Source organism: Chionomys nivalis, chromosome 10 (assembly GCF_950005125.1).
Source record: "Chionomys nivalis chromosome 10, mChiNiv1.1, whole genome shotgun sequence".
Taxonomy (NCBI): Eukaryota; Metazoa; Chordata; class Mammalia; order Rodentia; family Cricetidae; genus Chionomys; species Chionomys nivalis.
Genome location: NC_080095.1, coordinates 25,975,001 through 25,999,044, shown reverse-complemented (window position 1 = coordinate 25,999,044; position 24,044 = coordinate 25,975,001). Strand labels below are relative to the sequence as shown.

General features: G+C 48.8%; 1 protein-coding gene across 1 annotated transcript in view; it reads right to left on the bottom strand.

Moving 5' to 3' along the window:
* Positions 1-24,044, bottom strand: part of Ccdc88c (coiled-coil domain containing 88C) — a 125,763-nt gene that overhangs the window by 56,490 nt on the left and 45,229 nt on the right. The window contains exons 4-10 of the mRNA XM_057782641.1: positions 23,286-23,355; positions 8,452-8,510; positions 7,673-7,756; positions 5,548-5,688; positions 5,002-5,186; positions 3,998-4,079; positions 3,558-3,716 (exon numbers count right to left, since the gene is read on the bottom strand). Coding sequence (XP_057638624.1) covers positions 3,558-3,716; positions 3,998-4,079; positions 5,002-5,186; positions 5,548-5,688; positions 7,673-7,756; positions 8,452-8,510; positions 23,286-23,355 — 780 coding nt within the window. The remainder of the gene's footprint in view (positions 1-3,557; positions 3,717-3,997; positions 4,080-5,001; positions 5,187-5,547; positions 5,689-7,672; positions 7,757-8,451; positions 8,511-23,285; positions 23,356-24,044) is intronic.

Below are 24,044 nucleotides of genomic sequence, written 5' to 3'. Positions count from 1 at the left end.
GTGTCTACAGAAAGTATAGTGGTTACCAGGTGTGCAAATGCAGCACCGCCCAAGAAAGAATCTAGTAAGTATGATTCTTCAGCTCCTGGTATGTGCCAGGACTGTTCCAGATGTTGAGAATATGTATCCATTAACAGCACAAACCAAGCTCCTTTCCCAAAAAGGCTTTTCTGGTGGGGCCCAGGAAAGCAGGGAGAGTGCCAGCCCAAAGGAGCTTCTGAGATAGACACCAGCATTCCACCCGCTAGACTGCTGGGGAATAATCCTTTTGTACACTGTAAAAATGGGTGGCTCTCATTGTTAATAAAAAAGTTAACAGGCTAAGCAGAATTTTCAGGGCAGAGAGATTGTTGGGAAGAAGGGCAAAGTCTGAGGAGTCTCAAGCCAGAAGCACCATGGGACATGGGAAGTTCATAGCTGAAGCAAACCAGCCTCGGGGCGGCACACAGATGAATAGAAATGGGTTAGTTTGAATTGTAAGAGGTGGCTGGAGACAAGCCTAAGCTAGTGACCCACCATCTATAATTAATAGCAAGTCTCTGTGTGGTTATTTGGGAGTGGCACTGGGACACAGAGAAACTCGGCCTATACTAGACATTGAACAAGGATGGTATACACTGCATACCTTGGCTAACTGGGCCCCCAAGCCTCCAAGTTCCCTTTGCATTGTCCACCATGGACACACCAGGACTGCATAACCCTGACCTCATCCCAGGTACTGACTGCCCTGCTGGTTGCTTTCTCGGGCTTCTCAGAATTTGACTCCTCTGCATGGTACCCCCAGCCTGGAGCTGCTCCCCATCACCTCAGGCTCTTCTTTTTCCTGCGGCCTCCCAGGAAAGCATTCCTGATCTTGGTCTGTGTCCTGAGGGGAGCTCTCTCATACAGCACCTGCATAGCACTGACACCACAACCTGACTGCAAGCTCTAGGAGGGGACTGGCAGTGTCCCTGCCATTCCCATGGCTGTCTCCATATTGTTCAATGTCACCACAGGGCAAAGTCAAACTCACACCAAAGTGTGTCAAGTGTGGAAAGGACAAAGAAGGTATCACAACTGTTTTTCACATTCTCCAAGGGTAAAGGCAGCTCACACTTGCTGCTGGGAATTCTCCAATCCAAGGAACATCCAAATGCTGTGTGTTCCACCATTACCTGAGTTCTGGGGCCATGTTGCACAAATGTACAAGCTTCTCCTCTCAGGCCCAATTTACCAGGAAGCTCTGACCCCACAGTTTCTGCAACCCATGCATGCATCATCACCTGCCCTGCAAGGTCTCACGTAGACAAATGCATTCCTTCTTACTATTAATAAAACTACTTCGTAACTTATGGAATTAATAATATAGAAAGTGTTACTGTGTTCAATTGAGTCAGGTGGTGAGAACATGGGTGGAAAGATACTCCCTGCAAACCTCATTCAATGTCTAGATTCGCCCTGCGGCAGAGAGCAGGACTCCTGGCATCATCACCAGTAGCAGCAGCAGCATCACCAGCATCAGCAGCAGCAGCATCACCAGCAGCAGCAGGAGCAGCTCTTAACACAGTAGCTTATCTGCATGTTCACGGGAGAACATTGGGACAATGCAGAAATGAATGTGGAGTCTGGATCTAGGAGCTGCCCACCTCTGGTATCTGAGTGAGTCCTGCCCATCACATCGTACTCCTGACCCTATCTGGGGACCTTTTAAAGTCCCAACTGCATGAATAGCTGCTGAAACAGCAGTTTGGGAAACCTGTACAAGACCGTGCCTGAGGCTCCATCTGCGGCATCTGAACAAGCAATAAAGCCCAACTGGAACACACTCTCCACCTGGAGTCCTTCAGGCCAGAGTGAACACCTCTCAACATGGGCAGAGGCAGTAAGCCATGTTCCCAGAACAAAGAAAGGCCAGGGCCCCTGCTCTAGCTCCTTACTCAAGGTGTCTTCTTAGCAGGGAGGAAGGTGAGTCATCCAGCTACTGAAATCCCTCAAGGGGACACTCCCTGAGCGGGTCTGAGAAGCAGTGTTCAGCCATATCCCCTAGGACTCACCTCAGTAACCCTGGCTGCAGCAGGAGGGCGAGCGTGCCAGCAGGAAAGGGAAGTCCCACAGCAGGGATGACAGAGGGCCACTAGACCTGTGCTCCGTGACCCCAGAAGCTATCCAAGCTGAGGCAGGACAGCTGGAGCCAGTGTGAGCAGGGAGGCAAAACCCATTCTCAAGTTGGGGGGAGGAGGGAAATAGTCCAGTGGTAAAGGCATTTGCTATGTAAGGTTGACAAATCAAGTGCAATCCCTGGAATCTACATCAAAACTAGACACGGGGGGTGGGGGGGTGGGGGGGGTGGAAGGGCAGCTCAGTGATTAACATTTAGTTCCCAGCATCTGTCTCTATAGAGCAGCTCACAACCACCTCTGACCTCTGTGGACACCTGCACATGCATGCACATAGCCACCCCCCAAATATACACACCATTAAAAGTAAGGTTAATCTTTGTAAAAAAAAATTCAAAAGCCAGACGTGGTGGCACACGCTTGTTGTTATGACACTCCTACAGTGATGTGGGAAGCAGACACAGAGAACAGGATGGAGACTCGCAGACCAGCCTGCCTGGGGAGTGCAGGGGCACAGGCACCCAGCCTGCCTGGGGAGTGCAGGGGCACAGGCACCCAGCCTGCCTGGGGAGTGCAGGGGCACAGGCACAGGAACAACTCTCTGTACCTCACCAAGGTAGGAGAGGCAGATGCTGGAAAGTCATCCTGATCTCCACACTCACGCTGTGTGTGCCCGCACTTACAAACACAATGAGTAAAGTAATGCTAACAGCCAGCAGGGCTTCCGCTGCCTAGGGGTAGACGAGGGGACCTGCATTCCACATTGCTCATTTTTAAAACTTCATCAGCAGCAGTATTTTTATTTTATGGATGGTGGACACTGAGGCCTAGCAAACAGCCCAGAAATTGTAAGCCTTAAGAAACAAACCAAACAAACAAAAACCAAAACAAAACCACAGACAGAAGTCATCATAATGTTATCACGATGACTGGTTTGATGTCAACTTGACACAAGCGAGAGACATTTGGGAAAACGAATCTCAACTGAGAAAAAGCCTCCAAAAATGACCTAAAGCTGAGACTACGGTACACTGTCTTAATTAGAGATTGATCTAAGAGGGCTGTTGTGGGTGGTGCCTGAGCTGAGGAAGCCATGGCTTCTCCATCAGCTCCTGCTTCAAGGTTCCTGTCCTGACCTCTATCAACAATGAGCTGTAAGCCGCAATATAACATAAACCCTTTCCTCCCCACGTTCCTTTTGGATAAGGTGTCTACCACAGTAATAAAAACCCCAAGACAGTTATAAAGTGGAGAAAGAAAACTCTACAAAGCACGGCTCCATTCCCCTCACCCTGGGGCTCGAAGGAGACCCAGGAAGGACCCAGGCAGGTGGGCTGTGCAGGAAGCAGCCGCTGCTCTCTCCTCAGATCCTCCAAGGACACATGCTTGGTGGCTGTGCTCAACAGCAGAGGACGGAAGCCTGTCTGGCCACCTCACTCTGTCTCGAGGGTGGCCACTCACCTCCATGCGAGCCTTGTAAAAGTCCACATCGTGCAGCTTCTCCTTGCACCGTATCAGTTCCATCTCCAGCCTCTCCACACGGTTCGCCTTTTCCCTCAGCGAGTCCAGCTCATCCCGATAGGCCCGGGCTGACCGGGCATCAGCAGCGAGCTGAATATTCTGTAGGCGCAAGAAGGTGAAACCCCAGCTTAAGACACTCATTTGAGGAAGAAAGGGATCAAATCCCTACAGCACGGGATCACCTGAAGGCCAAGGAGCTCCATGTCCATGCACCCTGCATGGTCTCCCACACTTTCACTAACACACACAGCTGGCATCCTGAGGAAGCTCTCAGGACAACAACTGTGAACAGCTTTGTTGGACAAGTCCCGTGCTACGTTCTTGACCCCCTGGGACCGGTTACTGGGGAACCCCAGCCTCAGCCCGGGCCTTGTGCTCACATCTTGCTTGGCCTTCTGAAGCTCCAGAACCAACTGGTCCACCTCGTGTCTGGTATCTGCAAGCTGCTCCGTCTTCTCCTCCCTGCAGGGGTGATTAGGAGAGAGTGAAGGGGAGGATGTTTCTTGGCAGGCTCAGGGAACAGGCTGCTACTTCTAGGACCACAGAGAAGAAAGGAGGGCACACAGGCTTCTAGGGGCCTGTGAAAATATTCCTGACATGTATTCTGTATGCTTGTACACACATGTGCACACCCACATGTGCACACATTCACTTGTGCAAGTGCGTGTAGTATTTATAGATTTGATAGTCCATGTCTTTTTCTATGCCCTCCATATCATTTTCTTGAGACAGAGTCTCTCATTAAAACAGGAACTTGTGTTTCAGCTAGACAGGCTAGCCAACAAGCCCTGGGGACCCTCTGTCCTCACCCCCAGTACAGGGTTACAGATGTGCTGTTATGTGGGTGCTGGGATCCCAAACTCTGCAAGCACTGTACGCACTAGGTCATCTCTCAAGATCAAAACTCTTAGGTTTCTAACAAGCACCCTTAAACTGGGCCCAATAACCAACCACCAATTGCCCCTAAGTGTACAAGACAGACAGAGCCTAGCCACAGCTCTGTGAGTCCACAGGTAGCTCTGAGGCCAGACATGGAGAGGTAAGGCTGAGCAACTCCCCAGATGGACAAGCGACATTCACAACTTCAAGAAAATAGGAAAGAACCAAGAAAGCCAAGAAAACAATCTGTTCATCCCGGCCCTAAACTGAGTCTGCGTGAGCAGCAGTCTACTTTGATAGGCAGCCTGGCTGGATCCTAAGCACCAGGAAGCCCTCCCTACAAGTGCAGGCCTGCAGAAGGCTGGTGATGAGCCTTCAGCCACAAGGAGCTCAGAGCAGCCCCGCCAGCTGAGCTATCCCACGACACCACGCATGCAAGCAAAGTACCTGAGAAGAACCGTGTTAGGTTCATACCACAGAAGAGGGGAAAAACGGCAGGACTCACAGTTCCTGCCTGACACGCCGCAGCCTGGCCTTAGTGTCAGCCAGCTCAACAGCCAGGTGCTGCTTGTCTTCGCTAGATAGGCTGCTGGTGGGGCTTGGTGTGGAGTCTGGACTGGAGAACTTGCCGGGGCTGGGAGGGTGCTGTGCCTGGAGGTAGTCCCTCTCTTGTGTCAGGTCCACAATCAGCTGCACAAGACAGGGAGAAGACAGACATATGCGGGGTCACTGCTGCTCCCTGGACTGGCCCAGTGTCCAGGCCCAGATTCAGTGAAGAACCACTGAGACAAAAGACTGAGAATCAGGAGAGAGAACATGCTACATGTTTACAGAGCAGGAGCAGACCCCACCCGTGTTAGGAACCCTGGTCAGCCTCTGTCTTCCTGTGGGCATCTCTGCTGAGGCTATTCACCACAGGGGCTATACCCTAGGGGAATACTGACGTCCCACTCTAGAGACCCTGACCAGCAGGCCGGGAGGAATTCGGACCAGAGACAGAGAGAGGGAAGCAGAAGGAGAACGGCCAGCCATAGCGGTCCCACAAGCACACCTCGGTGCACTCGTCCCGTTCGTCGATGAGTCTGCGGAGGTGGAACACCATGTTTCTGGAGAGGGCCTCCAGCTCCTCAGGGGCCACATCTGGCAACTCCAGCCACTGCAGGTCAAACACGTTCTCCTGGTTGTGGGTCACCTGTGGGAACACAGCCTAGGTTTGCAGAGGCTGCTATGTGTGGTCCTGGTATTCCTGAATGTCCAGGGCCATGTGGGGTGTGACCCAGGCAGAGCCCAGAGCCCACTCTATACCTCATTCCCACATCAGGAACAGCAATTTACTCCCCAGACATGATTAAGCCCTCACTGATAAATTTCCCATGCCCAACAGAGGGGGCTCCTTAAGTCCTGTCCTTGGATAACAAGATACTCATTCTCTGGGATGCTGTAAGCTGCACTAACTCACAACATAGAGAAGGTGAGTTTTCAGTGCGTGGATGAGGAACGGCTCTTAGCTTATTTCTTAAAATAAAATCTAATGCAAATAGAACAAAAATGTTAAGCCTCTTAATTCAGAATCGTGCGTACATAGCAATCTTGGTTTCTTCGGGGGAGTTATTTACAGTCTTAGGCGATCTTGAGGTCCGAGCCTCATTCCCACAGACCACAGAGGGCAGCCTGGCTTTACCACTCTCCTGAGCAGAGAGCTGAGCATCTGCTGAGCTGCTATCTTCTCATTGTTGGGAGAGAGAGATAGCATAACACACGGGTCTCAAGGGGACGGCAAAACCAGGCAAAGAGGTGTCCACGGCAGAAGCACTCAGATGTCTGAACAAGGAGAAATCTTATCCAATGGTATCTTGCAGTCAGGATCTGAAGCAAGTCCCCAACCTGATCTAGGCCAGGGCTGGGAAGACCCTGCGTCTCAATGTCATCGTGGATGGCTGCAGGGTCTCCAAGCCCGTGGCACGTGGTCACCTGAGTTTTTTAATTTCAGGCCCATTATCTCCCTCCCTTGATTCTAACAAGCAGTTCCATAGCAGATCCTGAGCATAGGAGCTTTTAGGAGGCACTCAGTGAATATGCTAGCGGTCAAATTTGCTAGTTTACACAGGCATCTTTGGTTGTATATTTCTTTTTCTTTTTTAATATCCTGCAGTGAGGGCAGGAAGGACAGTGAGTGGCAAAGAAGTCACAAATTTCAATGACCTAAGTCTGTCCCTAGACACACATATTTGCAAAACACAATACCCACAAGGAAACTGAACGGCAGACTACTTCTTAAACTCAAAGGAGCACAGTAATGGGTGAGAATATTTATTAAATACTGACTTTCTCCTATGTCAGCTTTGCTGAGCCTCCTCCTACTGCATGCCATAAGTGGCTTCTACCTCATACTTCAAACCCTGAAATCTGCAACGCCCCAGCCACCATGGGAGCCAGGTATCCCAGCCACAGACATGTCACCAGCACCTACCAGGAAAGCCCTGTGCCTGGTGCCTCTTCTAATTGCACAATGGCTCTTGCATGTTCCCAGTTCCACATTTGTCTACCTTGTCTAATTAGAGCGCGCGCTGAGCCCCAACAAGGCACCGAGCCCCAGGACGTCCCCGGTGGACATCTGCTACACATGAAGCCACCTTTCCAGCTGACACCATCTCAGTCAACCTTAGACAGAGGAACAGGAAGGTCTGCCTTGTCCTTCCCCGTGGCAGTGACCGCACAGAGGCCTCCTGAGGCAGTGTTCTCAGGGTCTGCTGGCTCTGACATCTCACTTGGTGGCAGCTTGTTTCCTTGTGTATCGCTGACAGCAGTGGAGACTCTCTATAAAGATCAACTGTTCAGAGCGGGATGAAATTTGCCAGAATACATTTTCAGGGCCAATAAATCAAATTCTGAGCCTAAACCATTTGACAGCTCTTAAAAATAGTCTGAGTCCATATAAGGCAAGAAGAAGCAGGCAGAAGATGACTTGATTGAAGTGTTGATTTTTTTTAAAACCTCTATTTTATTTTAGCTTGCTGGTGGCTACCTTTCCAAACAGAATCAATGTGTCTGTGGTGTTATGAAACCTAAAATTAGCAGCACCATTCATGGTGATGTAGTCCTCAAACTTTTCCACTATGAAGATGTCACCTCTTGCTATAACCCCAGATCCATGGCCACCCCACCCCCATGCTTACCTCCTGGATGTGAGCCACAATGCCAGCCTGGGTCTCAATGTCCAGCTGTTTGATTCTCTCAATGAACTCCTCTTTTCTCTCACACTGTGAAGGGTTTACACAAGTTGATGGAAGCATTTGTCCAGGTACAGAAAACCTGGGTAATCAACACACCCACAGGAGCCTGGGGACCTTGTACCCCCCTCAGACTAAGACTGCATAGAGCTCCTCTGGCCACATACAGGAGACTGGTTTCTGAAACTTGCCTTTGATCCCTCCCAGGTGAGAACTTAGGTGGGACACAGAATTGCTTGCTTCATAGAAGGTCTTCACAAGTAAAGGGAACACACCTGACTCAAGGCAAGGGCAAGCACACTCCAACCATAAAGGGCCAGAGGGCAACTATGTTTGCTTGGTGGCACCAGGGACAGACCCACGCTTTTATACAGGCTAGCCAAGTGCCTTGTTAGTAAACTTGCACCAGTCCTCTTCATTGTTTCAGACAAGGTCCTCTAGGTTACCCTCAAATTCACAGTTCTCCTGCCTCGGCCCCCAAGTGCTAAGATCACGGGTGTGTGTCACTTCATCCAACCAGATGCTGACAGTTTTCAATTTCCTGGCCTCTGTCACAGTTCCTCAACCCTGCCACCGCAGCTGGACAGCATGCAGCGACGATTGCAAAGAACAGAGCGTGAAAGTAGCTCAGTAAAACCTAGTTAGGAAAACAGGTGCCCGAGATCTTGCCCACAAGTTGTAGGACTGGCCACCCGGAACCCTCCCCAGCCACCGAGCGTCCCTACCTGAACAGCACAGCCCAGCACCAACAGCAGCACCTTCTTAATCTCCTCCATGCTCTTCCCTGTGTCAAAACAGCAACAGATGTCATTAAATTCAACTGCTTAAGCAAGTCCTGGGAGATGTGTTTTCCTTAAAGGAGGCGCGGGGGGGAGGGGAGAATCAGAGAAAAGACAAAAATAAAATAAAACAAAATCCCAGTAGCCACTTACACACACACACTACATAAGAGTTCATTTATTTTATTTTTTTAACCATGAGAATTCTGTGCGGAACCATTTAAGCCCTTTACCATAAAATAAAATACCTCATAAAATCTCTCTCCATGATAATCAACAGACCTTTCCATCTGCAAAAACTGTTAGCATGTACTATAAGCAAACAACAGGAGCCTCCTGTGCACAGCTTTGCCTGTTATCATGTGGCATCTCCAACAGAGCAGGCGGGACAGCATAGCAAATGCGCTGTCTACAACTTCATTCACACTGCCAATGCTTATGTATCTCACATTCCTTCCCCCCATTTGTTGGTGAAGTTCAGTGTCGAACTGGAGTGCTCTAATATAAACCACAGAAAACATAGATGTCATCTTTTGTTTTTTTGAAACAAAAGCTTCCTATGTACCCTTGGTTGGCCTGGTCCTCGTGACTGCCCTCTTCTTCAGTACCCCAAGCTGCGGGCATTACAATCAAGCACTCACACTGGATCCACATTAGTTTTTGATGGTACCACTTCCAGGGGTCAAGTTTTGAGAAGAGCATCTTGTGGCTAGTTCTCTAGCCTAACTCACTTTCTTGGGGGACAGACACTTCACACTTGCCATGTGGCCAAACTGTCCTACAGACGACAGGCTTTTTCACATGTCCTGTGAATCAAGTAACAGTTTCTACTTTCCAACTCTTGATCAATACATGCGGCTACTCTCTTCACTCTGCCACTAGGACAGGCCCCAAACTGTCCTTCATTCAGAGTTAGATGTCTTTGTGCTTGAGGCTGAATGAATGTCTCAATTACCTAACCAATATCCGAGGACCTGGGCTCTCTCCTGCTTCTGTGAGATGGAGGCAGCTGGCCGGGGTTGGGAATAGGGTTTCCATTCAAGTTTGTTTTAAAAAAAATTGTGTTTCTGCTTTTTTCACCACATCTTGTCATACAACAGGGAACAGTGTTTGCCAAAAACATGGCATCATTTTGTCAAGACTTCTGACTCCCTATCTTACTGCGCCAAAACGGCCCCGAGTACCAACTAGAGACACTTGTGATGTCAACCATCACTGTCAATTTGACTAGATTTGGAAGCACCTAGGACACCTCTGTATGTGTCTTGGAGGCCAATTCCAGAGAGGCTTAACTGAAGACAGAAAACCAACACTTTTATGGGTGGCACCATTCCATGGTGCCTGAACTGAAGAAAAGGGAGAAAAGGAGAAGCCCGATAAGTGCCAACATCCCCATCCTCTCCTGACAGAAGCAGAATATGAGGTAATATGACCATCCCTACACTCACACCACCATGAACTCCACATCTTCTCACCATGATGGATCCTCTTAAGCCAAAATAAATGTATCTTCCCTTACGCTGGTCTGTCAGGTATTTTATAATGAAGAGAAAAGTAATTGATACAAGTGAAAAGACCAAACCACACCTAGGAACTGGGATATAGGCACAGGGGCATAGGCAGGTAATATGGGATTTCCTTCTATATGCTGTGACTATGTTTTATTACCACTGGTTAATAAAGAAGCAGCTTTGGCCTATGGCAGGGCAGAATATAGCCAGGCTGGAAGAGATAGAGACAGAGAGAATAGGCGGAGTCAGAGAGGCATTATGTAGCTGTTGAAGGAGAAAGCCACCAGCTGCCAGCCAGAACCTTACCAGTAGGCCACAGCCTCGTGGTGATGGGCAATGGCCCAGATAGTCCAACATCTATAACAGCTTCAGGACTGCTGGCTAAGATGGACCTACCACAGAGGATACCCCATGAAAGGCCTGATTAACAGCACCCCAATTAGCAAAAGGTAGTCTAGACAACAATGCCCAAATTCCCCAAATGATAGTTTATAAATGTTTATTTACCTTTAAAGGGTGATATCCTATAGAGATGAATACTTAGCATTGGTATGGGTCTTGGTTTATATGTATATTTCTGCTCTTGATTAAAGTATTGTATTTGTGCAGTTCGTTTAAAAATGTTATGTATAACTAAGAAATACGGGTTAATAGACAGTCATCTATAATAGTCAAGCTTGTAGTCACGTTAGTTAGGTTTTCTAAATTTATAGAGATATATTTCAGATGAATAGGTATTCTTCAAACCTTTCAAAGACTACAAGAATGTTTTAAGAACTTAGGACTTCACACAACAATGATACACATCTGCTCCTGGCAACACCAAGTTACTTCAAGGGGATGATGGGCATCAAAGATGCTCCTCATGGAGTTTTTTAGCCATTTGGGCAAGAAACTGCTCTTGCCTGGACTGCTTGATGGTATGTTGTATGAACTGGACATGCAGGACCCACAGAAAAAATGCCTGCTGAAGTTGCCTAAAGGTGAAACAGTCCTTTAGGGTTCCTACTTCATGAAAGAGTCCGCCATACATTCATTCTGCAGGACACAGAAGAAAGAAACTGCAAATAGAGGTGAAACAGTCTTTCAAATTTCCTGCTTCATGGAAAAGTCTGTTGGATACTATGAGCCTGTAGGCTGAAGATGGGTGCCCAAATGTTACAGAAGAACTTTGGGTGACTTTCCAGGCAGTGAGATGTCTCTGTCAATTCTAAAGTTTTGGAAGTTGCTTATAATATACTTCCTGTTTCCTTAGGTAATATTATATCCTTCTGGGGTCTTTGATGGTGTTGAAGAATAGATAGTTATAATTTTTCTTAGTTATGATAAAAAATAAAGTAGAAGCCGGGCAATGGTGGTGCACGCCTTTAATCCCAGCACTCGGGAGGCAGAAGCAGGCGGATCTCTGTGAGTTCGAGACCAGCCTGGTCTACAGAGCTAGTTCCAGGACAGGCTCCAAAGCCACAGAGAAACCCTGTCTCGAAAAACCAAATAAATAAATGAATGAATGAATGAATGAATGAATGAATGAATAATAAATAAAAAGATAAAGTAGATATAAATATTGTAACTGTAATTCTTGCATGATACCAGTTTTGTTATGTGTAATTTTACTATTTTAAAATTAAAACCTGGCCGGGCGGTGGTGGCACACGCCTTTAATCCCAGCACTCGGGAGGCAGAGGCAGGCGGATCTCTGTGAGTTCGAGGCCAGCCTGGTCTACAAAGGGAGTTCCAGGACAGGCTCCAAAGCTACAGAGAAACCCTGTCTCAAAAAAAACAAAAAATAATAAAATAAAATAAAATAAAACCTTCCTTTTTATTTAGAGAGAAAAGGGGAGATGATGTAAGATTCCCCTATGTACACTGTGAATATATTTTATTACCATTGGTTAACAAAGAAGCTTCTTTGGCCTATAGCAGGGCAGAATATAGCCAGGCTGGAAGAGATAGAGAAGAGGCAGGCAGAGAGATGCTATGTAGCTGATGAAGGAGAAAGATGCCAGTCACCAGCTATAACCTTATCAGTAGGCCACAGCCAGGTGGTGATTCACAGATTAATAGAAATGGGTTAATTTAAAATCTAAGAATTAGCTAGAAATATGCATAAGCAATTGGCCAAACAGTGTTATGATCAATATAGTTTCTGTGTAATTAATCAGGTCTGAGTGGCCGGGAAATGAACAAGCAGCCTTCGCTTACAGACAGTAACCTGTGAGCGCCTGCTAATTCCTGACCAAGACTTCACTCAATCCTGTGGCATTAGCATGGTTGTCAAGGCTCAGAACAGGGAGCTAGGAGATCACTCCTCTACACCCGCGAAGCACCTCCCAGCCTCGGGTGGGGCCCGAGGCCATCTCCTTGTTCTCAGTGATGCATCAGAAGATGAGATTCGGTGATGTGGATCCACATATGATGGCCTTCTTTTTTGCCCAAAGACTCTAGTCCATACATTGCCATGCTCCCTTCTTATCATTGAGAAAAAAATAAATAAAAATCAAGCCTTCCACATTGGTTCTAATTAGAGAAAAAGGGAAATTCCATGTCCAAGAGCTAACAGCTTCAAGTCAGGCCAATGGGATGCTCTGGGCATCCCCAGTCAACACGTACCTCCTTCCCCTCTGAGTTTCACAGATTACAGGCAGGCAGAAGGCCCTTATGAGCCCTTGGGTAGGCACAAAAGTGCTGGCTCCTAGCCCTACAGTGAGAGGTACATAGCCCCTGCTTCCATACTGACCTGCCCCTATCACTGGACCTGAGACAAGGGAAGAAAATGCTTGTGGAGCTCAAGCTCATGCAGAGAATATTTACGTCCAGGAACAAAGGATCTAATTGTAGCGTCCTTTAGAATAACTGAGACAGCTCCAGTGACGCAATGGAACAGCAGACTAAAACAACAGGGAGGGGTGGCCTCGAGGAGTGCGGGCCCTCCAGATGGGAGGAGCAAGCTCTGTGCCCTACAGACAGTGGTGACAGCTCGCAGTACTGTTGTAGGGAGGACTTGGGTGTTCTCTCCAGGGTTCAGTGTTTGAGTGATGGGCAACCTAAGGGGCCTAGGTTGATCAATACACAGTATGAATGGACCAAGATGTCACGGTGAGGTGCATTCTGTCTGTAATTATCAATGAAAAACAAATCTAAGTATGGAGTGAGTGCTGGATAGCCTGATGCCAGTGCCAAGAACAAAACAAGTGTTCTGACAACAAAGGGTTTAGAACCCTGCACAAATGTTAGGGCTCAAAACTACACCGAGGGGCTGCAGAAATGGATCAGCAGCTAAGAGCACTGGCTGCTCTTCCACAGGACCCACAGAGCAGATCACAACTGTCTGTAACGCCACTTCCAGGACAGCTAATACCCTCTTCTGGTATCCATGGGTTCCAACACATGAGTGGTGCACAGACATCTATGCAGGCAATATGCCCATATACACAAAAAATAATTAAAATAAACAACAGTAAAACCCAATGAGGCCGGCAAAAGAGCAAGCGTGGCACTCCCTCGGCACCCTGCCATCACCCATCACCAAGCCACTCATTAACTCAAGAAGTCACCAGAATTAGGGAAAAGCTAAGGAAGAGCTAGGCATGGGGCACGCACCTACGGCAGCACTGGAGGGATTGAAGCAAAGAGGATCATGTGTTCAAAAGGCCGGCCTGGGATGCATGGTAAGACCTGTTTCAAAATAAGACGAAACAGCGTCAGCAAGATGGCTTAGCAGGCAGAGTCACCTGCCACCAAGCTGATGGCCCAAGTATGAAGGAAAGGACTGAGCCCTCCAAGTTATCCTCACCGTCCACACTCATGCTGTGTGTGGCAGCTTCCTCACATGAATGTACACACAGAGACAAATAAATAGAAATGTAATATAAAAATTTAAAAGACAAAAAGGCTAAATGTTCTCTCTGTAGAGCACTGTTTGAAAAATAAGGATTTTTTTTCTTGCAGAAGGGAACAAAGACTAAAAAATATAGATTAAGCTTAGGGGAAAAAAATTCCTAAATGAAACTATGGAAATAAAGCCCATTGGAGATAAGCAGGGTCCCAACCCCAAGTCACACCCACTTGGTGCTCAACACTGGCAGGCTGCATGCTTTCACCTGGGATTCCTTCCTAAAGGAAAGCCTGGAATCAACGCTGGAGTCCACTTCTCCAAGCGGCTATTGAAAAGCAGATGCCTGTTTCTTTCAAGATTCCACTAGGAAAGAAAAGCGCCTCTTTTCGTAAGTCTCCCAGGCTACAGGCTGAACTAGTTTTAACACACAGCAGAAGACTCTCCGGAGTCCCTGCAGGCAAACGGGCTGGGTAACTCATTCAGCACCCGAGGACAACCTGCTCCCTGCCAGCTCCTACTGTGTGCTGGAAGCATAATAGACAAGTCCTCTGAATGCGGACAACGTGGACACAGATGAGCAAGCCGTCAGTTTCAAAGATCTAATGGGCTGGAGAGATGGCTCAGCGGTTAGGAGCACTGGCTGCTCTCTTGGGCCCAGGATTTACAGATTTGGTTCTCGGCACCCACATGGCAGCTAACCACTGCCCATAATTCCAGTTCCAGAGAATCTGACACTCTCTTCTGGCCTCCATGTGCATACACACATGTGGTGGATAGACAGGTATACCTCACGCGCGTGCGCGCGCGCACACACACACACACACACACACACACAAACACTCTGGGGACCCAGAAAAAGAACTTCTAGTTTGCAGTGCCAGGCACAGGAAACACCATCTGCAAAGGTCCAGAGGTAAGAAAGCACATTTCTCAAATTTTGAATGTTTTGTGGTTAAGCTTACTGGAGCTGGTTTCCACAGAGACGGTGCTGGGGGTAAAACAATATCATTTTCTAGGCCAGATGATTCACAAGAAACCCCAGGTAGTGAAGTCAGACACCCACTCTAACCTTAAGTTTGGTCAAGGGAACCCCAGAGAGTTTGAGTCAGTGATGGAGTCTAAGAAAATCCCACTAGCTTGCTTAGAGTCACCCAGTTTGTCCCAGTCAGCACGGAAAGCAGCAGACAAGTTGATCAACAAATGCACAAACCCGAAAGATGCACACAGCACCTGGCTCCAGGAACAAGAGGAAAGCATCTGTCTCATGCATGGTGTGAGGGTAGATGGACAGTGGCAGCAGTTATACCGTGGAGCTGGGCTAGCTCAGAGGGCTAGCTCAGGAGTGGACAGTAGCAGTGCAGTTATTCTGTGGAACTGGGCTAGCTCAGAGGTGTGAGGGTGGGGCGGACAGTGGCAGCCTCGAGGAAGGTAGGAAGGAAGCACTAGGGATCTGGACAGGGTCAAAGAAGAGCAGGGCATCTCAGCCCTGCCTGGCTAACTTAGCAAGTGGAGGACCTGCAAATTAGCCAGGTTTGCGGGGAGGGAGATTAGACCCAAGAGTACCGGCCTGAGCCTGTGGAGATATGCTACAGCCACGATCACTGTACCTCAGTATCATGTACTATGGCTACCATTGTGTTAACCCCAAAACATCCCCGGGAAGGACAACTTTATCTCTTCCATCTTACAGACAAGAAGAAGGAGGCTGAGTCAGAGCTTCAGGCTGCCCCCAGCCTGCCTACCTCCTCCCTAGCAGCCCAGCACTTACTGATCAAGTGTTTCCCCACGTTCACTCACTGATTGATCTTAACTGTTACAGGAGATCAGCTAAGATAACAGTGTTGGTTTCCATATATAGATGGCTGTCTTAGTAATTCTACGTTCTGTTCTCCCCTGACTTTACATGCTAGGGTGGACCACTAACTCTGCTCTCCCTGGCTTGCTGTTTAAGAAGCGGTCGTTTCCTAAGCGCAATTACAGGGCTGTCCCATTTGTGAAAACAACAGTTTGAACATGATTATCAACGGTCCTCATGTATATCCAGGGGCTCACCCAAGAGGCTGGCTCTGGGACCTTCCTGGAAGTTCTGCCTAACATGAAGGCAGTGATTTGTTATTATTTAGAATAGCCTTCCAGGGTACTACCGCGGAATCATGCACAAAACTGCTCATGTGTGGGAACATGGACAACCTGTACCATCCATGCCCCACTCGAGGGGTAGGAAGCAGGCTCACATTCTGCGGTGGGGGTGGGGTTTGGTTAGATTTCTTAGCCACTGAATGTGATCACACATGACACCCACCCGGCACCAAAGAAACCATGCAATCCCCTATTTGTTTATTTAGTCACTCAACAAACATAATCAACTAGAGACTTTGGTAGGCACAGAGCTACACTGCTGTGCAGGATGGTGCAGAGCTGCCCCAAGTGCACCTGACCAACCACACACCCCATCCCTGTGTCTGTCTTCCATATTAAATCTGTCCGATGCCTCTGAGTGCCCTGGTAAAACCACACAGGACAGAAGACAGGTGTCCCCAGTTTATGCAGAGCCATCTGTAACCACAGGAGCCCTCAGAACACCCTCCCCACCCCAGCCTCTTCCTACCAGCCTGGGGCCACAGAAGTTGACAGAAAATTCACCAAGCAAAGAATAGGAGAGGAAAACACATCCACACAGTTTGCCCAGGAGGAGACAGACGAGGGGCTGTGCAGCAGGAACACATCAGAGTCGAGGGACCTCCTGGCACCAGATGGAGAACTCTAAGCCCAGACATCAGGGAAAGACAGAGACCTTTGACAAACAACATCTCCTCCTTCAATCTCCTCTTCCGACTTGGTCGGCTGCAGCCACAGAGAGCAGAACTTCTAGAAGCCATGGCGGTGGTGGCTGAGGCTCTCTCTGGGCTCGACCACTCCAGGAAGTTTACTAAACAAAGTTTGGTTTCCAAGCAGGCCCTGCTGGCTAGAGGGCTGACCCTGGGCTACTGTGCTGGTATGGGCATGCCGGAAACCAAGCTCCATCTGTTCCTAGGAGGCATGGCATGGGCTTCTACTGTCCAGGCCACCAAGCCAGCACTGCAAAGCGCAGCCTGGCAAAGGGACACAGGGAAGCCAGGAGCAGGCTAACAGACCCTGAGAACATCAGGATGCTATCCTGAACTGCTCTCGAGAGTCAAACAGGAGACACCAGAGTGATTAAAATTCCAGGAAGAGTAAAAATTTTTTAAAATGCATTAGCTATTTTTTCTCACTGCTGTGACAAAGGGTGCACTCAGGCTCATGGCTTGAAGGAATACGCCCCTCACAGCAGGGCAGGTGCAGCAGCAGAGTGAGGCGGCTCTCATGTAGCAGATTTGATTCAGTCCCGGACTCCATTCCACAGCATGGTGCTGCCCCTACTCTTTCTGGAAACATGCTCACAGACACACTCAGGTGGTTCCCAATCTAATCAAGTTTATGAAGATTAACCATTAATTCTTACGTTTTCTTCCTCCTTGTTCAAACAACTTAAGGTTTTTGCGATCCACAGTCAGCCAGACCTTTGTGGGTAAAGGTGCCTGTGACCAAGACTACCAAGTTGAGTTTGAACCCTGGACCCCTACATGAGGGGACGAGAAAAACAACCCCTAAAACGTCGACATCTGTGGAGCTATACATGTACACCGTGGCACATGTACACGCAAAGTAAGCGTAATAAGTAAACAAACAGGGTTAGCAGTAAAAGTCTGGATAAATGAAATAAAAACAAGGGCAGCCTGGGGAAAGGACACAAGAACGGCTCAGCAGCCCCATGGAGACTCTTAACAGCTTCACCACCCCACAACAGTCGGTTCTGAGGAAAGCAACCTAGGTAAGAAGGCCAATCATGACAAGCAGAGCCTGGGCCATTGCAGGAAGCAGCCGGTGAAACGAGCACAGCTGCCTTGATACCCGCAGTTGGCTGTGCAGAGCTGTTGTGTGTGGGCTGTGTGAGGGAGGTTGCTGTGGGATCCAGGAACTTCAGAGCTAGCCCTGAGAGGGGTGAGGGGTACGGCTACCTCAGAACTTCAGAGCTAGCCCTGAGAGGGGTGAGGGGTACGGCTACCTCAGAACCTTCCTCCGAGCAGGGTTGGCTCCTGCACGTCTCCAATCCTGAGCTCCTCCCACCCCCTCACCCTCTTCATCTCCATAGTCTGAATGGCCTGTGTGTTGAAGGGCTGACCCCAGAGTAAGAGACCAAAGAGATGGGGACTAATGGGAGGTCTAAAGTTAGGTCACTGGGGCATGCCTTGACCCTGGTCATTTCTTCCTCTGCTTCCTGGCCCTCGTGTGGGCAGTTTTGCTCCAACATATGCTTCAAGATCCCAAAGCAACTGAATTTATAGCTGGATCATCCTAACATGATCCAAAGTAGACCAGCCCCCGTATAAGGCGATCGCTCGTCTCAAGTATTAGTTCCGTGACAGAAAACATGCACAACTTCTCCATTAAGAATTCATCAAAGGGGGAGCTGGAGAGATGGCTCAGCGGTTAAGAGCACTGACTGCTCTTCCAGAGGACCCGGGTTCAATTCCCAGCACCCACGTGGCAGCTCACAACTGTCTGAAGATCCGGTTCCAGGGGATCTGACACCTTCACACCAATGCACACAAAATAAAGTTAAATAAACCATAAGAATTTAAAAAAAAAAAAAAAAAAAGAATTCATCAAAGCTCTGCCCAAACACCACCTCCTCCATGAAGCTCTTCTGACTTGCTCAGGTAAGATTAATTATGTCTTTCTGTACACGGCAGCATGCTGTCATGCTAGGATACCCATCATTATGGATTCTCCTCTTTCACCTTCCTGCTCAATACACGCTGAGGGCTTTTCTATGGCTCCAGGGCCCCTGGATCCAGTACAGGGAGCATCTGAACAGCAAAGGCTGAAGAGCAGGTTTGGGCTGAGCTCCTTCTGCAAGGCTCCAGCCAAGAGGCAGCCAGCCAGGATGAAAAAAGACACAAGGGCGTTTGGGTCTCCTTGGGAGGGTCAGAAACCAGGCCTCTGGCTTCCTTAACCGGAGCAGCAGACATCACAGGATCCCACACTTGGCCGAGGAGGAAAGATATATACAGAACGCTCTGAACCCTCCACGGGCCCCGCCTGCTGCTGGAGACCTTTCTCAACCGCGACGCCAGGAACACTTGGGACCAATGGCCGATCCACTGACAGCTAGTTTCAAGAGTTGCAGCTTGTATTCAAACAGACAGGTCCCTACGGAGCACACATACAGGGTCACAACCCCTCCACAGCACCCCCACCCCGGATTCTGAATTGACATTCAGAATGAGCATAGCAATGGTGGTGGCCGGTCCTGCTTGGGAGCTATGGTTAAAAACCCTCAACCATAACCATCTGCATGATGTATGGTTTAAACACGGTTACCTAGGAGACCTCCATGCTGCATGCATATCTCCCTCTCTCAACAGGGTCTCTGCACCTTCATGGCTCCTTCCCTTCTATTCGTGCTAATGCAGATGAGATCAGCAATTTATGAGTATGTAAACCACCACTGCGCTTGGATACAAGCCTTGGACGAAGAAACAAAGTTCTCTTCCAGACTGTTCTTTGCGGCATCACAGAAATTAATTTGCTAACCCTCTGGCTTCTTGTCAGACGAATTCCGTCTTTCTGCGTAGGGAGGGGCTCAGTGGCAGGCCTAGGTGCCGAGGAACCAGAAGTGTCGTATGTACCACCCCACCTCATTCTACAGTCAGAGCTGACGTGGGGGCCGGGGGGCGTCGATCTTCCTAAGGCTTCTACAGAGCACTCTCACCAGCAAACCAAATAAATGGGCTTGATGATCATGCAGCTGGCAAGCTGGTGTGGCTCTCTCTTTGGGCCATCTTGGGCCTAAGGAAGAGACAGCTGTTACGGAGCAGAGATTAACCACCACCCGAATGACCTTTTATGTATCCAAGTCTGTGGTTAAACAACTGTAGGAAGCCGTAGGAAGCTGTTAAAAGGAGTAGCATATGGAGAGACAGGAAGAGATGATAGGAAGCTGTTAAAAGGAGTACATATGGAGAGACAGGAAGAGATGGGGAATGCCTCCAGCACACAGGCCGTGGCTCTGCGTGTCTGCCGAGCAGATATCTCATGCCAAACCCTGATCTAGGCACAGACTATCCACTCAAAGGAGCTAGGGAAGAAGGAAAAACAGGACAGGAAGAATGGGACAGGCTGGTGAGGGACAAGGAGGCCAGGAGGGTCTTGCTGAGGAAGCTCAACAAGCAAGGACTTGAAAGGGGCTGCCCCCATGGGTGCCTGAGAGAGGAGGTAGCAAGCAAGAGAAGAGCAGTCGGTGGTACCAGGAGGGTACGTCACAGTGGATTCCACACTATTTGGGATCAGAGACATTGTTCCATTGTGGTCCCTGTGCCAACAACACAAAAGTAACCTCAAACAGCAAAGCTATGATTAACAGCACGGTGTGAGCCTCTGCCCAAAAAAAAAAAAAAGGTTCAAATGCACCCCTCATTAGATGCAGGAGACGGGTGTGAAAACGCCAATTCTCTCTACCCCGGGGCAGCCACACAATTCCTTTAAAATGCTAACCCTGTTCTTTGTTTAAAAAGGAAACACAAAATACTTCACACATCTATTTTTAAAATTTAAAACTGAAAATATGATTCCATAAATACCGCCTGGGATCTGTGTTTGCATCTTCTTGCTGGCAGATGACTCCTGCCATCCCCTCCCCTGACTCTCAGAACCCCTCAGAGGCCCTGTCAAACCTACTCATCCGTGTGTCGTGGGGAGGCCACCTCTGCCCTCAAAGGCAGCCTGCTGAGGCCCCTGTCTAGCCTGTCATTCAGGCCTGCCTAGGTCTCTGAACTTAGGCGTGAGTGTCATTTTTTGTTTTAATATGTGATGCTCACGGCGTCTCCTCATCACTTCTCCTTAGAGCTGGACCCAGAGTCTCTGGAACGGGTGAGCATTGGTTCTGAATCACAGAGGAGCCCTGGGACCATTCACCTCACCTGCAGACAAACACCGAAAAGCAGCCACCCCATGGACTGAGGTGAGGGTTATACAATTCTGTGCACTTGTGGGGAAAAGCACTAGTGTGAACAATACACTTAAAACTGGGGGGAATCTGACAAATGAAATATGCAAATAAAGCTAGGTTTTGGTTTTGGTTTCAAATCGGGCTAACAGCCGGGCGGTGGTGGCGTACGCCTTTAATCCCAGCACTCGGGAGGCAGAGGCAGGCGGATCTCTGTGAGTTCGAGGCCAGCCTGGTCTACAAGAGCTAGTACCAGGACAGGAACCAAAAAGCTACAGAGAAACCTTGTCTCGAAAATCAAAAAAAAAAACAAAACAGGCTAACAAAATGGCTCAGCAGGTAAATTCATTTATCACTAAGCCTGATGACCCAAGTTTGATCCCTGGACTCTATGTGGTGGAAGGAGAGAACCAACTCCTGCAAACTGTCCTTTGATATCCACATGCCTGCCATGGCCTATCTGCCTCTGCTCCCCCTAAAATAAATAAAGAATATAATTTATAAGAATCTACTTTTCTGTGGGCATTCTGGGTTGGTGCCACACAGGAACAAGGACTTGTTTTCCCTAACATGGACACTCTGTCTCTGGTAGGGGTAAGGGACCCTGAGGAAGAGAGACAAAAGGCGTCCAGATCTGGGAGCAACAGGAAGATGAGGAAGCGGCACAGATGACAGGGTGGCCGGGCATGGCAAGGAAAATACGTTTATTACATCGATCCGATCACCACAGACACTTTTCTCAGCACCACGATCCAATTACATGGTCCAAATAGGTTGAATGTTGGCAATTGCTGAGCTGGGTGTGTACTACAGACAGGAACTCAGGCCCCAGAGAGCCTGAGTTGCCAATCAGCTGTTCTGCTTATCAGCTAGTGACAAGGGTGTGTGCACACATAAATTCCACACCTATATAAATGGGAATGACATTGACACACCCCAGAAGCACACTGTCATTTCCACACTTTAAGGCATGTTCAAAGGCTGGTACAGGAGCAGGTGTTCTGTTTTCTTGCTCCTCCAGTGCCCTCAAAGCAGACAGAAGGACAGCCTTTGCTGGCACAGTCAACCTTACAAGGTACACTCCTATCTACTAGTTAACATCAGCCCCTCATCAACCTGAAAGGCAACACAGTTCTCAGCAAAACAGCCCTACTTCCCCATCATCACCATTCGAGTCTCACAGGATCCAACTGTCCCTGAGGTTCAGGGGTGCTGGACAAACCACAGCTGGCATTCTCCACCTCTTTCTGGAGGGCCCTAAGCTGAATCCAGAGTCAGGGAACCAAATGTTCCCGTTCCTGATGCAATGGGATAGAATAGAATGGGGAGGGTTCTCACAGGCAGGAGCCACCAAGCAACCTGGTGGACATGGAAGGGCCACCATGTCAAGCTGCTGACGAGCGCTTATGCGTCAGTGCCAAGGACGTCTTTTTTTTTGGGGTGTACAGGAAAAAAAAAAAAGAGAGGTGGACATACTGCCAGCTGGAGCCCAAAAGGAGTATCCTACCTTAAGCTGTACAAAGATATCTTTGCCGACTCCCAAACGAACTGCTGTTCTAGAAGCCATGTTCTTGGTTGGTCACTGGATTTATTTTTCCTCCAGTATCACGGCAACTTAGGGAATGTCCCAGTCAGGAGACCCTGGTAGGCCAAGGAGCAGCCCACAGAGGGAAGCTCCTTCCGTGAAAACTGCTGACTCTCAGGACCCCTGGCCTCAGCCCATCCTGCAGGCCTAGTTCCCTTGTTTGTCCTAACACCAAATGGACTCCAGAGTTCTAAGCAACCAAGGAACAAGGAGGAACCAGCATGAGGAGCTCGCCCAGGGCGCACACTGGGTGCCGCAGTGCGACAATGTGTAAGGGAGGCCACCCACCACCTTTTCACCTGGAAATTACCTGCACGTGGAATGAGCTGTGCTGTGACACCTAAAAGCGTCAGGAGGATTTGCCACTTTATAGACTTACTGAGTCCGAGACCAGAGGGGCTCAGAACCCTCGCCCACCAGGTGCTCTCAGTCCAGCGAGGGACACGGGACAGGGGAGAGACACTGGCTCCCAAAAAGGTGCTTGCTTCCAATCTAGGGACACATCCATCACACTGGAATCCGGTGCCATGTTTACAGGAGTCGAGTCTGCAGAGCCCATCACAATTCAGACTCCCAAAGTCAGACCCACATTCTCAGAAGGAACACAGCAGAGGCCCGTCTGTCTCTGCCTTGCATCTGAGGGTGGAGACAGATTCACCAAGGGAAGAAATGCAAGCTTGGCCTAAAGTCTCACCAAGACCATCACGTATTTCACTGTGCTGGCTTCAAGCTGGCAGCCAGAGCTGTGGCTAACAGCTGTCCAAACTGATGGCATTGCCCAGGCACTACAGAAGGTGGGGGTGGGGTGCTTGCACTCACCAGACAGAGGATCTTTGCCAATCATCAAAACATTGGGCAAATTCATTACGATCAGCTGCTGGAGAACTTCCTATAGAGACACAGAGAAAACGACACTGTTAAAGAGCCATTAGGTAAATTACAGCTAATCAAATCACTAGAGAAGTGTGCAGCCACTATGTGGCAACCGTGAAGGCCCTAAATGATAGGATGAACCATTCAACACAGAGTGTAATCATTCTGTCTTGATCACCAAATAAAAATGGTGGCTACATATGTAGAAACTTGCAGGGAAAGATAAATGACATGCTAGGTCTAAGCTATACGGAATTGTTTTTGTTCCTATAGTAGGTGCAGTTAAAACAAAATAGGGAATAATAATGGAGATGCTACTGAGCCTTTACAAGCTGAGGGTGGAGGATCTAAGCATGGGATGAAGCTTTGGGGTAAGTTCTAGAAGAGATTTTGTTTTTCCACAGGTAGTGACCTTCAGCTCAGTCAGAAAAGGTGGCCTTGGGGACAGTTGCCTCCTGACCCGCACACAAAGGCCCCTAAAAGAAGGTGGGGCAAGGCCCCCTTCCTCTCTGTAGGTCTTTCAGGAGCTGTGCTTTGGCCAGTGGTGGCAGTACTGCCCCACACAGCCCTGGTCATTCCCCGCGTTGGGCAGATCCAGTCTTCCTCCCTGCTTAAAACTGCTTTTCACGGATCCAGAAAAGAAAAACCCAAGTCCGGAGCTCCAACACTCAAATGAAAATTTAGGCATGGCCAGGGTGGGGAGGG